The 13,879-nt window shown below is 44.3% G+C and overlaps 1 protein-coding gene across 6 annotated transcripts in view; it reads left to right on the top strand.

The window, feature by feature from the left end:
* The first annotated feature begins 2,236 nt into the window (after positions 1–2,236).
* The window catches only part of PDE5A (phosphodiesterase 5A), a 95,789-nt gene continuing 84,146 nt past the window's right edge, over positions 2,237–13,879 (top strand). For 3 of the 6 annotated variants that reach the window (XM_074993384.1, XM_074993386.1, XM_074993385.1), the window contains exon 1: positions 2,237–2,429. In XM_074993384.1, coding sequence (XP_074849485.1) covers positions 2,326–2,429 — 104 coding nt within the window. In that variant the 5' untranslated portion in view covers positions 2,237–2,325. Of the gene's footprint in view, positions 2,430–2,773; positions 2,907–3,128; positions 3,360–9,355; positions 9,411–13,879 lie in introns of those variants that run through there. The other 3 variants (XM_074993388.1, XM_074993387.1, XM_074993390.1) reach the window with 3 other exon arrangements.

The raw sequence follows: 13,879 nt of genomic DNA on the forward strand, positions 1-13,879 counted from the left end.
ATCAGATCATGTTCTTGGCCTCAGTAATTTCTTTTGGCAATGAGTTCCACAATTTAATTGTGAATTGTGCGAAAAAGTATTTCTTTTTAAATTTTCTGTCATTTAACCGACCTCTTGTGCTTGTGTTATCAGAGAGGCTGAAGAGCAGTTCATGTTACACCACACCATTTATTAGTTTATATTTTTTCACAGCCACCCTTATTTGACTCCTTCAAATCCTGTAGACCAGTGACTGTTTTTAAGAAGATTACATATTTTCATTCGCATCTTGGGAACTTCAGACCTGAGCAGCCTCATATTCCCAAGAGTTCTGAACATGGGCCTGGTAACATTGTTTTTAAATCAGCATTGCCTATTCCTCCAACATCTGAGAGCATTTAATCTCTATTATCAAAAGAGACCAAGTATTGTGTAAGTTTCTCCTTTCATCATCTGTAGTACGATGGAAGCAAATTAGCATCTCAGCAATATCCATATTTTCCTTAATTACATTTTTTAGCCCTTGATAACACAGCAGACCTGCTGCTTCTGCTCAGTTTTCCTGCTTCTGATGTACTTAAAAAATCACTTGTTCATTTCACTCCATTAAGGCACTCAGTCCATTCTGACCCTTCTAATTTCCCTCCTACTTATTGCCTGCTGTACTTTATGCCCCTGTTTATTCACTTCACTAGGGTCAGATTTTGAAGGATTTCTGTTTAGGATGAATAGTCTCTTGAATATTCCCATTTAGCCATATTTTTTCTAGACTTGGCCTTCCTAGTTCCCTTTCTCTGCAGTTGTAAACATGCCTTCTGAGGCAATTACAACACAAATTAGGGAAGTTCATGTTGCTTCCCTTTCTGTATGCACCACTTTATTTCACCACCAGGTGAAATTCATAAATCTTGAAACACAAAGGGATTACAGAGAATCTTTTCCCTCAGGCTGCATAGGTGCAAGGCCTGTTTAGGAGCTGGGCCAGTCACGATTACCACAGTTCACACTCTGAACTTGTACATCAACCTATCGGGAACTGCAGCGCAGTCACCCTAAATAGCAGACAGAGCATGTTTGCAGCTCTTATCTGCATATTAAATGTACCTGTCACTGAAAATACTGCATTGGCTTCCTGCAGTTAGGTGACTTTCACCCTGCTTGAATACCTCTCAATCCCATTTGATTAGAAAATAGACCACTCATTTTAAACTCCTGTTTTTCCATTTCCATAAAACTTGCCTCTGCATGTGAGATGCAGCCATAAGAAATGCTAAAGCTGGGAACAAACAGCGAGGCCTGTTAATTATTACACTTAACATTCTGCTGCTCTACAGTATTTGATGCTTCTCATTCATCTTTGTCTCAAATTTAAAGCTCTGAAACCTCACATTTTTCCTTGTTGAAACATCCAGCCTTTAATATTATGATGGCTCTCTAGAAAGAGAAGTTGAAGTAGGAGAGCTGTGATTCTTATTGGGGTCAGGCATTTAGCCTTCAGTTTTCAAACTTTAGAGAAAATATGAAAAATTGAATGCCAGACACCTATGAAAACCAGGCTACTGATGTTCTGGTACCCAAAAGGATTAAGGAACCTAACCATCAACACACAAGATGGGAAATGGGTGTGTAGAGCTGCCTTCTGGTAAGAGATGCTGGAAAAGGGTTTCAATCTGCCACCTTTTAAACATAAGAACAGCCATACAGAGGGGAGACCAAACGTCCAGCTAGTCCAGTATCCTGTCTTCCAACCGTGGCTAATTCACACAAGGGATGAAACATAACTGCTCTATAAAAACGAATGCCATGAAAAGCCTAAGGCCCTGAAAAGGCACTCAGGAAGCACGCTTCTGTTTTGCAACTTAGTTTTCTCTCTTTCTAGGGCCTGCTGGGGCATCTGCTTCGCCTTCCGCCTGGCCCCCAAACAAATGGCTCATTTCCCCCGCCGGTCACTTAATCAAGGGCTCTCCCGGGCTGCAGCTGGGGTGGACGCTGTGCCCCGAGTAGGCTCGCCCCTGGGTGCTTCCCCCTGCGTGGAGCAAGGACCTTCCCGCCATTCCCCCGTTTGAAGCAGGGCACGCAGCGGGCTCCCCTCCCCTGCACGACGACGGGAGAGGAGCCGCCAGGGGGCTGGCGCTGCGAGCCAGGAGGGCCGGGCTAGGCCAACACCTGGGAGCGGGAGCAGGAGCGAGGCGGCGGGCGGGGTGGGGCGCTGGCTGCGTGCCAGGGTCCAAGCTCCGCGCGGAGGCGGAGTAGGGTCTCCCCAGCGCTCCTGCGGCGGCTCAGAGCCGCGGCCGGAGGGGAGGGGGCGAAAGCGACCGGCGGCGCGGCTCGGAGGCGGCCGGGAGCATGAAGCACCGCTGCCTGCCCCCGCCGCGGCAGGAGGCGGTGGAAGCCTGGCTGGACGATCACCCGGACTTCACCCGCGCCTACTTTGTTCGGAAAGCCACCAGGTAGGGCGGCGCGGGGCGAGGAGCCGCCGGCCCCGCACAGGGTCCCCCGCAGTGCCCGGGAGCTCCACCCCGGCCCCGGCCGCGCTCCCCTGCGGATAGCAGCAAAACCGAAAGCGACACCCCGCCGCCCTGCGGCCGCCCTGCCCCCCCCCCCAGCGGCGCCGCGGGGGCCCAGCTGCAGCTCCCACACCACCATGCACAGCCTTTGCCGGGTGGTTCCCGGGGGCAATGGGAACGGGGCGCGCTGCGCTCGGGCGGCCGTCCCGCGCTGAGAGCCCCGGCCTGGCCTGACTCCGGACAGCGGCCAACTACCTCGCTCGCTGCGGGACACCCTCCCCCGCCACTGCGCACCGGGAGGGAGCTCGGCCCGCGGGGTGGAGGTGGGGGGGGGGTGTCACTCGTTAATTCCCACACAACGTGCTGCTCGGCCGGGACCGGATGTCTGCGCGGCGGGCGGGCGGACTCCGCAGGCTCTGGGTGAGCCGTCGGGGCGCGGCGCAGCTGCGGGGTCTCTCCAGGCTGGGGAGCTGGGCTGGGGGCGCGGGCTGGGGAGCGAAGGCTGAGGGGGGAGGAGGAGGTGAGTGACCGCAGATGACCCCAGGCTGGGGGCCCCTGCAGCGGCTGGGGGTGTTTGGGGCGGGGCGCGGCGGGGCGCGGCGCCCACATGGGCAATCCCAGCGGGGCTCGCAGGGAGCTGGGGACCCGGCCTGCGGCTGGGCTCTTCCCCGCCAGGGGGCAGCGCCGCGCCGCACTGCGCAAGGAGCCGCCGGGGCCGGGCCTGGCGCCGGCGCGGGGAAGTTTTCCCGGGAACTCCGGCGGGCGGCTTGGAGGGGAGGCTTTGAGCTGGGCGGGTGCGCGCCCGGGGGCGCTGGTCCGAGCGGAGTGCGAGTCCCCCCGGCCCGTCATGCTGCCGTTCGGAGACAAGACGAGGTACCTTCGCGCCGCTCCTCCGCCCCGCGCCGCTGCCGGCGGCTGTTTTTAGAGGTGGCATCGGGTTTCCACGGGGGATATTGTCCTATGAACAAAGCGGCGGGGATGCAGCGGGCCGCAGCTGCCCGGGTACAGCCGAGCGCGGGGCAGCTGCTGGGAGCGTGGGGCACAACCTCTGCGGCTTCCCGCCTGCTCCTGGGCCGCTTGTACCATCTACTCCGCTCCGCTCCCCTCCCGACGGGTCGGAAGCAGTCTGGCCGCTGCCCCTCTCTGCTGGGCGTGGGGCGGTAAGGAGAGCGCTCCCCATCACTTATTGCCCTGCAGGGGTCAGTCACCTGCTTCCCTGGGGCCATCTGCGTGAGGTCCTTTCCCCTCCCCTCCTGCTGCTTTTCTGTGGGGCTCTCAGAGCCATCTCTCTGGAAGCCAGCAGGCAGAATGGGCTGTTTAAAAACCCGGGGAAAGGAAGCTGAATGGGGGGACTTGACATCTGTGGTTAACCTTTGTATTTCTACGAAACACGGGCGTGCGGTATATGAGCGAGGGATAGTTTGCTTATCTATTAAAAATAGGGTAGTAGCATTTTAACTAGGTTTGAGAAGTAGCATTTTGTCAGGTCAGTGCGCCACACATCTTAGTAAACTGGAACTAGCACCAAACAAATACAAATGCTAATTAATAATAGTGCTGATTCTGTCGATTTGTTTTCCCCATGGAGTAGTTGACTGGTCTCTCTTTTTTTGGCACTCAGAAACATTTGTAAAAAAAAGGCAGTGGTTAACAAAATACAAATTAATCCATTCCTGTGACTAATTCCTGTGACTTAATAAATACCCTTATGTTTTGAGACGTTTTCTACAGAAAACTGTAAGCTTCATATATTTGTCTATTTTTTTTAATAATAATGGAGATGCCACATTATTTTCAGAACTGTCTGCCAGTCTGACTTAAGTGTTTGTGGCTTTTTTGTTTTAATTTTTGAATTTACCTTATAAGTAGGGGTCTGTACAAATATGGGAGGGAGTCCACATTTTATGTGCTGATTTGTAGTTGAAACAGCAGAATTTCTGCTATTTGATGGCCTGTCTTGTTCTCCTTGTATACTGTCAAAATATGCTTCAGAAGCCTGAAGAATTTGAAGCAATCTGTATAGTTGGTAAAATGTATAACTTTCTATAAGGTGGATTTATTTTGGAACACAGTTTGACAGAAGACTTGGAACACCATTTTATGTTTTTGTTGTGGGTTTTTTTTTTTTGAATTGCATAATTTTGCAAAAGTAATAATTACCTTGATACAGGGTGATTGCAGTTTATTTTTCTGAGTAAGTGTTCGCAGAATCAGTGTTTTACTCTACTGTTTTGATTGCTTAATGCTGTACTTTTTCTGTATGGTAAATAGGATTTCTCTGAGAGAATTTTTAGCCTGTTCTTTTAAAATGTAACTTAGTGCTGCACCTTTTTAGTTTGTTTCATCAGTAATATATAATATGGACCTTGAATTATTCTGGTAACATGAGACTGGTACATCATGTTTGAGTCAGAATTTATAGTGTGTGTGTGTGTGTGTGTGTTTAATTTTATTTTGAGGCATTAGAACATTTGTTACATTTCAAAATATGAGTACGGAGAACTGAGCTCTATTCTTTCTTGAAAGGAACAAAATAATATTGAAAGTGTGATTTAAAACCCAATCAGCATAATTCTTTCCATTGATTTCAGTGGGTTTTGGATCAGGATCTAACTGAGCAAAGATGTTTTACAAAGTTAAAATCAGTTATACAACATGCACCTCTCTTTCTTCATGGATTAATTTGTATAATCCCTCACTCATAAAATAATCCCACTGACTTCCATAGGAATACTCACATGAGTAAACAAACAGAAAAGAAAGACAAGATTAGATGGTTTTATCCCATGTGTTTTATAAATAAGAGCCACCATATCACACACAGTCTCTAAATTGTTGGGGATATTTTTCTATTTTTTATAATCACATTACCTTAATGGCTTTCTGCACATAGTTTACAGGGAGAACACATTTCCTAGAAAGCAACACTTCAAAAATGTGTATTTCAGTTAATTTATAATTATTTTTAATTTACATATCTATTGAAGCTTTGCTGACCAGTATTTTGGGCCAATTACAGTACGGACTACAGGACTAGACCACCTGTGCACTAATTTGGATAGCATTGTTATCCTTTTTATAAAATTTTAATGTATAGCAACAGTTTAAACCTTATATCAGTTAAGGCAGCAAGCTATGGATCTAATTCTGCAAGGTGCTGAGCCATCTCATGTAGGTTGCTCAGTGTTCTTCAGGACATGCACCTTGTAGGCCATATTACTACTTTTCCACAGTTTATACTAATTGGGTGGATGATGAATTCTGTGATGCAATATGTTATGTTCTGATATGAAAGTGTGCCACCTGGGCCTGATCCTACAGACATTAAATGGGAAGTTTTTACCTGCATAATCATTCCCATTGGCTACATGGAAGTAAGGATTACTCCCTTGATAATGGTTTACAGTCTCAGGACCCACAGGTGTTTTACTAGATTTAAACTACAGGGTGAACCTCTGTCTGGCACTCTTGTCCAGCAACATCCATAATCCATCCTGATTTTAATTAGACAGACAACCACTCGCCATGGGTGTGTCCAATTTTCCCCTGGTTTTATAAAGTTTGTTTACAGTCACCAGTCCTGGCTCTGTGTTCTGTGCTGCTGTTTAGCTGTAATTTGTCTCAACTGTCCTCTAAGAACCCAGTCAGCAGTGAAAGTATTGCTAATGTGCTAGATAATATTGACCGCCTGTGGACCAGCAAATTCTCTCATCATTCATGGGTCCAGTTCTGAGGGTGCCACATGAGAGAGGTTCAACCTGTATTTCTTTTTCTAAGAATTCCTGTACTAAAATTAATCTTTGATGTTTAGAATTTTATTTGTAAAAGTGGCTTTTCAGAAAATGGAGGGGAGAGATTTTGAATTCAGTTAATTATTTTCATTCTAGTATAGTGTATGGCCTTTATTTTAGACTGTATCTTCTGATTTTTTCCCATACTTTTCATAACTGATGGTCAAAATCATTCTTCAGATTTTATTAAGTGCATTGAATGGTATACAAATTTTAATGCTATGTTAGACTAACCTTGCATTTCCTGTTCCCAACAACGTCTGTTTTGGTTAGAAATTAGTTTATAGAATCATAGAAGAGTAGGACTGGAAGGGACCTCGAGAGGCCATCGAGTCCAGCCCCCTGCCCTCATGGCAGGACCAAGCACTTTCTAGACCATCCCTGAAAGCCATCTATCTAACCCCTTCTTAAATATCTCCAAGTGATGGAGATTCTACCACTTCCCTTGGCAATTCGTTCCAGTGTTTGATCACCCTGACAGTTAGGAACTTTTTCCTAATGTCCAACCTGAACCTCCCCTGCTGCAATTTGTCCGTTGCCTCTTGTTCTATCCTCAGAGGCAAGGAAGAACAAGTTCCCTCCTCATGCCTTATGACACCCTTTTAGATACCTGAAAACTGCTATCATGTCCCCCCTCAATCTTCTCTTTTCCAAACTGAACAAGCCCAATTCTTTCAGCCTTTCTTCATAGGTCATGTTCTCTAGACCTTTGATCATTCTCGTTGCTCTCCTCTGGACCCTCTCCAGTTTCTCCACATCCTTCCTGAACTGCGGTGCCCAGAACTAGACACAATACTCCAGCTGAGGCCTAACCAGTGCAGAGTAGAGCTGGAGAATGACTCCTCGTGTTTTGTTCACAACATACCTGTTAATGCATCCTAGAATCATGTTTGCTTTTTTTGCAACAGCATCACACTGTTGACTCATATTTAGCTTGTGGTCCACTATAACCCCTAGATTCCTTTCTGCTGTACTCATTCCTAGGCAGTGCTTTCCCATTCTGTATGTGTGACATTGATTGTTCCTTCCTAAGTGGAGCACTTTGCATTTGTCCTTATTAAACTTCATCCTGTTTACCTCAGCCCATTTCTCCAGTTTATCCAGATCCTTTTGAATTACGACCCTATCCTCCAAAGAAGTTGCAACCCCTCCCAGCTTGGTATCATCTGCAAACTTAATAAGTGTACTTTGTATGTCAATATCTAAATCGTTAATGAAGATATTGAACAGAACCGGTCCTAAAACAGACCCCTGCCGAACCCCACTAGTTATACTTTTCCAGCAGGATTGAAAACCATTAATAACTACTCTCTGGGTATGGTTATCCAGCCAGTTGTTCACCCACCTTATAGTAGCCCCATCTAAGTTGTATTTGAGTAGTTTATTGGTAAGTATATTATATGAGACCGTGTCAAATGCTTTACTGAAGTTTAGGTATATCACATCCACCGCTTCTCCCTTATCCACAAGGCTCGTTATTCTATCAAAGAAAGCTATTAGATTGGTTTGACATGATCTGTTTTTAACAAAACCATGCTGGCTGTTCCCTATCACCTTACCACCTTCCAATTGCTTGCAGATGATTTCTTTAATGACCTGCTCCATTATCTTTCCTGGCACAGAAGTTAAGCTGACTGGCCTGTAGTTTCCCCGGTTATTCTTGTTCCCCTTTTTATAAATGGGTACTATATTTGCCCTTTTCCAGTCTTCTGGAATCTCTCCCGTCTCCCATGATTTTCCAAAAATGATTGCTAAAGGCTCAGATACCTCTTCTGTCAGCTCCTTGAGGATTTTAGGATGCATTTCATCAGGCCCTGGTGATTTGCAGACATCTAATTTTTCTAAGTAAATTTTAATTTGTTCTTTTCGTATTTCAACTTCTAAACCTATCCCTTTTTCACTAGAATTCTCTGTCAGGCATTCCTTCAGATTTCTCAGTGAAGACCAAAACAAAGAAATCATTAAACATCTCTGCCATTTCCAAATTCCGTGTTACTGTTTCTCCCTCGTCACTGACCAATGGCCCTACCCTCTCCTTGGTCTTCCTCTTGTTACCAATATATTTGTAAAAAGCCTTCTTGTTTTCCTTTATGCTTGTAGCTAGCTTGAGCTCATTTTGTGCCTTAGCCTTTCTAATCTTGCTCCTGCATGCTCGTGGTGTTTGCCTATATTCATCCTTTGTAATTTGTCCTAGTTTTCATTTCTTATACGATTCCTTTTTTAGTTTGAGATCATGCAAGATCTCCTGGTTAAGCCAACGCAGTCTTTTGCCATGTTTTCTATCTTTCCTACGCGGCGGGATAGCTTGCTTTTGGGCCCTTAATAATGTCCCTTTGAAAAACTGCCAACTCTCCTCAGCTGTTTTTCCCCTCAGTTTAACTTCCCATGGGACCTTACCTACCAGCTGTCTGAGTTTACCAAAATCTGCCTTCCCGAAATCCATTATCTCTGTTGTACTGTTTTCCCTTCTACCCTTCCTTGGAATTGTGAACTCTATGATTTCATGATCACTTTCACACAAGCATCCTTCCACTTTCAAATTCTCAATAATTTCCTCCCTATTTGTTATCATCAGCATCAGGTTAACGGTGGTATACTGTGTGTGTTATGTGGCACTATTATTTGGGTGCTTCGTCATACCTCTTTTGTCCCTTAGACAGCACCCTTGCTGAAGACCTCCATAGATCAGTATTTCTGGTTTCCTTTATTGTTCCTCTGAAAAAGGGACTTTCTCTTAGTCCCTATTGCGCTTACAGGCAAATTCATTGTTTATTGCTGATTCACTCAGCTCAAGGAAAAGTGTGCTCCAGCTGTAAGCAACTTCATTGTTCCATACGTTTTTTTCCCCCTGACTTGCTAAATGTATGGTATGATAGATGAAAAGTTGTTAAACCAAGCTTTGCATTTGTCCTAGTGAAAAATAAGGGTCTTTGCTACAACTATTGTGGGTTATTAGGCATGGCTGGAAGTCATTTTACAAATTAATTAAGAGGAAGTTGTTTTAGGAACAATACATTTCCTTAATAGTGTGGTATTTTATTGCTTTTTGCAGATTTCCAGAGGAAAGGACAACCTGCTTAGAATTCCTAGATAACAAAGCTTGACTAGCTCAGTGATACATACTGACAGAGAGGTAACTATGTTAATCTGTATCCTAACAAACACACAAACCCAAAAAAACAAACAAAAAAAAAATCCACAAAAAAGTCAGATAACACTTCAAAGACTAATAAAACAATTTAATAAGTTGTGAGCTTTTGTGGGGCAGACCCACTTCTTCAGCTCATCACCAAATAAATTTTGTTAGTCTTGAAAGTGCTATGTGACTGCTTTTTTGTTTTGTTGCTGATACAAGAAAGAACAAACACAGCTTGTTTCTCTTAGGCTGCATGTACACTAGCCAAAAACTTCGAAATGGCCATGCAAATAGCCATTTCGAAGCTTACTAATGAAGCACTGAAATACATATTCAGTGCCTTATTAACATGCGGGCGGCCGCGGCACTTCGAAATTGATGCGGCTTGTCCAGACGGGGCTCCTTTTCGAAAGGACCCTGGCTACTTGGAAGTCCTCTTATTCCTATGAGCAGATAGGAATAAGGGGACTTCAAAGTAGCCAGGGTCCTTTCGAAAAGGACCCCCGTCTGGGTGAGCCGCGCAGCGGCGAACTGCATCAATTTCGAAGTGCCGCGGCCGCCTGCATGCTAATGAGGCGCTGAATATGTGTTTCCGCACTTCATTAGTAAACTTCGAAATAGCCATTTGCATGGACATTTCAAAGTTTTTGGCTAGTGTAGACATGGCCTTAATGACAGTTCCAAGTATTCCATTTGGGATGGCTTCTCTGTTCAGAGGTCTTCTGTCTCTCTGTTCTGGGAGACGCTGGAAAATATCTTTAATCCTGAGTCATTTATTGGGTGTGTTAGTTTTGTAAGTTTATTTTAGTTACAGATTTTCTGTGTCATCTCATAGTTTTGTGTAGTAATATAGGTCTGTGCTTAGTTGTTTCTATAGAAGGCAAAGTCTATGCATTTTTATAAGTGTACAGCTCAGCTCAGACTGTCAAACGCATTTTGAATGTGTGTTTTGGAGAGTTAATTTTGAACTACCAAATTTGAAAATACTTTGGTAATCCCATCTGAAAAAATAATATACTGAAAATATAAAACATTTTAAAAGGAATGAGTCAAATCAATCCTTGGTGTAACCTTATTGTCATTAGTCACGTTACACTATTCAGGCCATGGTAATTTGTCCCATTTTCACACTTTGTTCATGTTTTATGTATTTGAGGATTTTTGCCTGAGAAAGTCGTTCATGTAAACGTGCTTTCTATAAAAAGACATGATGTGTTTTCTTGGTTTTTTTTCCCCCCATACACTTAAAATCCACTAAGTAGCCCATACATGCTTAAACTCTTCTCAGGAACCTTTGCTCCCCAAATATATTTATACAATGCGCATGAAGACCATTGTAAAATTTTAAGGCTCCAGTCCAACAAATGTTTAGGCATGTGTAGAAAGTTACTTGTAAGAGTCAAGTTACACCATATAAGCAAGTTATTTACACTTGTGTCTATTTATTTGCAAGAAATGTTCAAAAAGCAGAAGCAAAGCTTTCTATTAATTCAGGAAAAAGCAGGGTCCATGGCCTCCCCTGCCTTTGTACAAAATGGAAGGAGCATGATTCTAGAGTGCTTTGACTGCTGGGAGCTTTGTGTGCATCAGGGTGAGAGGATACCAAAAATAGTGTTGGGAGGGAAGTTTAAATTTCATCTGAAGGAGGTGGGAAAATGTGCTGAAGAGTTGTAATCTTTGCCATTGGGCTAGTATTTCTCAACTGTAGGAATTCACATAAAATTTGGCTACTGTTTTCTACTGAAGAATCCTCTCAGATTTCAGCTACTGATTTTGAATTAAGTTCACTCCCTGTGCAGCAGGCTGTCACAAGGCTATATAGTACTTAAATCACACTGAAGCATGATTTTTGAGGCTTTAATGGGATTTAAGTGGTGCAGAGACATTGTATTGGCCCTCTGAAAAAGGATGAGATTTTGACCACTACCCAGAATGTGTTCAGGCCAAAGAAAACATGTTCAGATTTTCATAGTGTATTTGCATGTTTTTGAATGTTTGTCTAAAGGTGACTAGCACAGAGAATGTAGGATCCAGGTCAAGCATTCTAAACCATGCAGCCCAAACTTACACAATATGTTTCTTGAGTCAGACTAATACTGTACAGTCTGTTTTCATTTTCAGCATTGAAGAGAATGTGTGTTGCTTTCTCAGAGACAAATATAATTACCAAAGTCACACAGCATAACTCTCCTTCTTTAGTATCCAAGAAACATATATGGAATAACTTATGATTTATTTAAATTGCTCAAAAGGCAGCATTAGGTGCCAGACTCCATTTAGAAAAAGCCTGTGTTCAGATGGCCCTTGAGTAATTCAGTAGTTTTCATTTCACATTAGACCTGTCACCAGTCACAATACATATTTTGCTTAGTTTAAAAAAAAAACAAACCCATTTACTTATGTTCTGTGGGTGAGTGCACCCCCGTACAGAGGGCCAGAACAAACCCACTGCACCAATTAAACCCGAATTAAGTCCTATTTGGGGAATTTAAGTGGGCCTGTAGTAGTACCTAGGGGCGAATTTTACCTTCTGGGCTTAAACACTTCCTGTTGCCCTCACAGGAAAGTGGATGGGTGCCTTTGTTATTTTGAGGCTGGGACAAGAAACAAATATAGTATCAGGAAAGTTAAGATACAATTTTCTTATATAAACCCTTGATCTTTGGGCCATGTATCTTTATATCATTGTAGTTTTGCTATGCCTTTTTTTGTATAGTGAATGGAAAGTCCCTTCTACGTCTTCAGCTGTATTTGAAAAAATGTTGAGATTACGTATGCATAGTAAAAGGTGATTTGTGAATAGTCAAGAAAAACAAATTACTGTGAGGATGTGCACTTTTTGGGTATTCAAACTATATGGCCTATTTAAAAAGAACACCAGAATCAGGCAAGATTTTAAATTATTGTACAACACTGAAAAATCATTTAATTTCGGCTCATGCATGAACATAGTATCTGAATCAGGAGCAGGAGTTCTTAATTTGCATTTATATTTGGCAAAACATATGTTTAATTTAAGACCATGTGTTGTTTTATTCAGTAGTCACTCGTATAAAACTATACATGTGCATAGGAACTTTGCTGAGTATGTCCTTATGGTAACTGTTATCTTTAAAATCACTCTTCTATCTTTTACAAAAAAAATTGTTTGGTGTTACAAGTTGCATTTAAAGGGAATAAGGCAAAACAGTTTTCTATGTCTCCCCCAGTGATGCGCATTTGATAGCACTTCATTATTGCTGTTTAAATTATTTCTATCTTGTCGTACAATTTCTCCTGTTGGTTACGTCTTTAACAAAGCAGAGGAAAGGAAAAAATTTTTAAAACGTATGTGTAGGGAATGTGGCAGAAGGAATGCAGTGCTGCTGAAGGCTGGGAGGAATGAGCCTTAGCTCTGTAAGACATTGATTACACAGGGCTCCCTGGTTTAAAGCATTGTGAGAGACAGGGGAGGGGTACTGGTTGAGCCAGCTTGCTGAGTGCCTTGGCCCTGCCTATGCCTTGGCCATATAGCTATAAGCCTGGCTTGACTAACCCTCCCCACCTGTTAAAAGACAGAGCTGGATACTAGGGTGTTTGTAAAACCCCACACTAGACATACCAAGAGCTGAAATCACAGAGTGGCAGCTGAGGCCACACAGCTGAAATCACTGGGTTCTGCCTTAGGGCAGTCCCAAGCAGTGGGGTTAGGACCGGCGGACAACAGCAGGACCAGCGGGCGGCCGGTAGGAGCGGCGGCGGTGGCGGTAGACGACGGCGACCGGCGGGCGGCCGGTAGGGGCGGCGGTAGACGACGGCGGGCGGCCGGTAGGGGCGGCGGTAGACGACGGCGGGTGGCCGGTGACAGCAAGGGGAGGCTACAGACAAGTGGACAGCTAGTATTGCCCTGGAGATACTGTGGGCTTTGAGTTTGGGACTGCACCGCAGAGGGTACACCCTGTAAGTGGAAAAGGGCCAAGAGCCCCAGCAAGAGACTGGGTTCTCCTGCATATGGGGATGGTATCTGGGTAAAAGGGGTTTTGTCTCTTCTATGCTGAGATATACTGCATCTGTCGCTGTAACCTTGGGGTAGGTTACGGTCATTAAACAAGCCATTTCTATCTCAGACTCTGTGCTTGCGAGGGAGGAGGGGAGAACCGCCTTACAGGCACCCAGCACGGGGGTGAAATTGTCCCAGGCCACTGGGTGGGGGCTTGAGCCGGTTGGTTGTATCCTTGATAGGAAAACCCCACAAGAGTTGAACCCGGCCCTTCTGGCAGGCATCTGGCGTTAACAGAAGGGTTACATATGAATATGTGAAAACCTCAACGCTTGGCAAGAGCACTCAGGGGCAGGTTTAGTACCAGAAACTACCTTAATTTTTTTTGTTAAAAATCAAGTAAATTTGAATTTGATGACGATCTTTGAAATGACTTCCTTATCTAATTTCATTAAAAAAATTGAAAGAACATTTGTTGATGTCTACT

The sequence above is a fragment of the Carettochelys insculpta genome, chromosome 4, assembly GCF_033958435.1.
Source record: "Carettochelys insculpta isolate YL-2023 chromosome 4, ASM3395843v1, whole genome shotgun sequence".
NCBI classification, from domain to species: Eukaryota; Metazoa; Chordata; order Testudines; family Carettochelyidae; genus Carettochelys; species Carettochelys insculpta.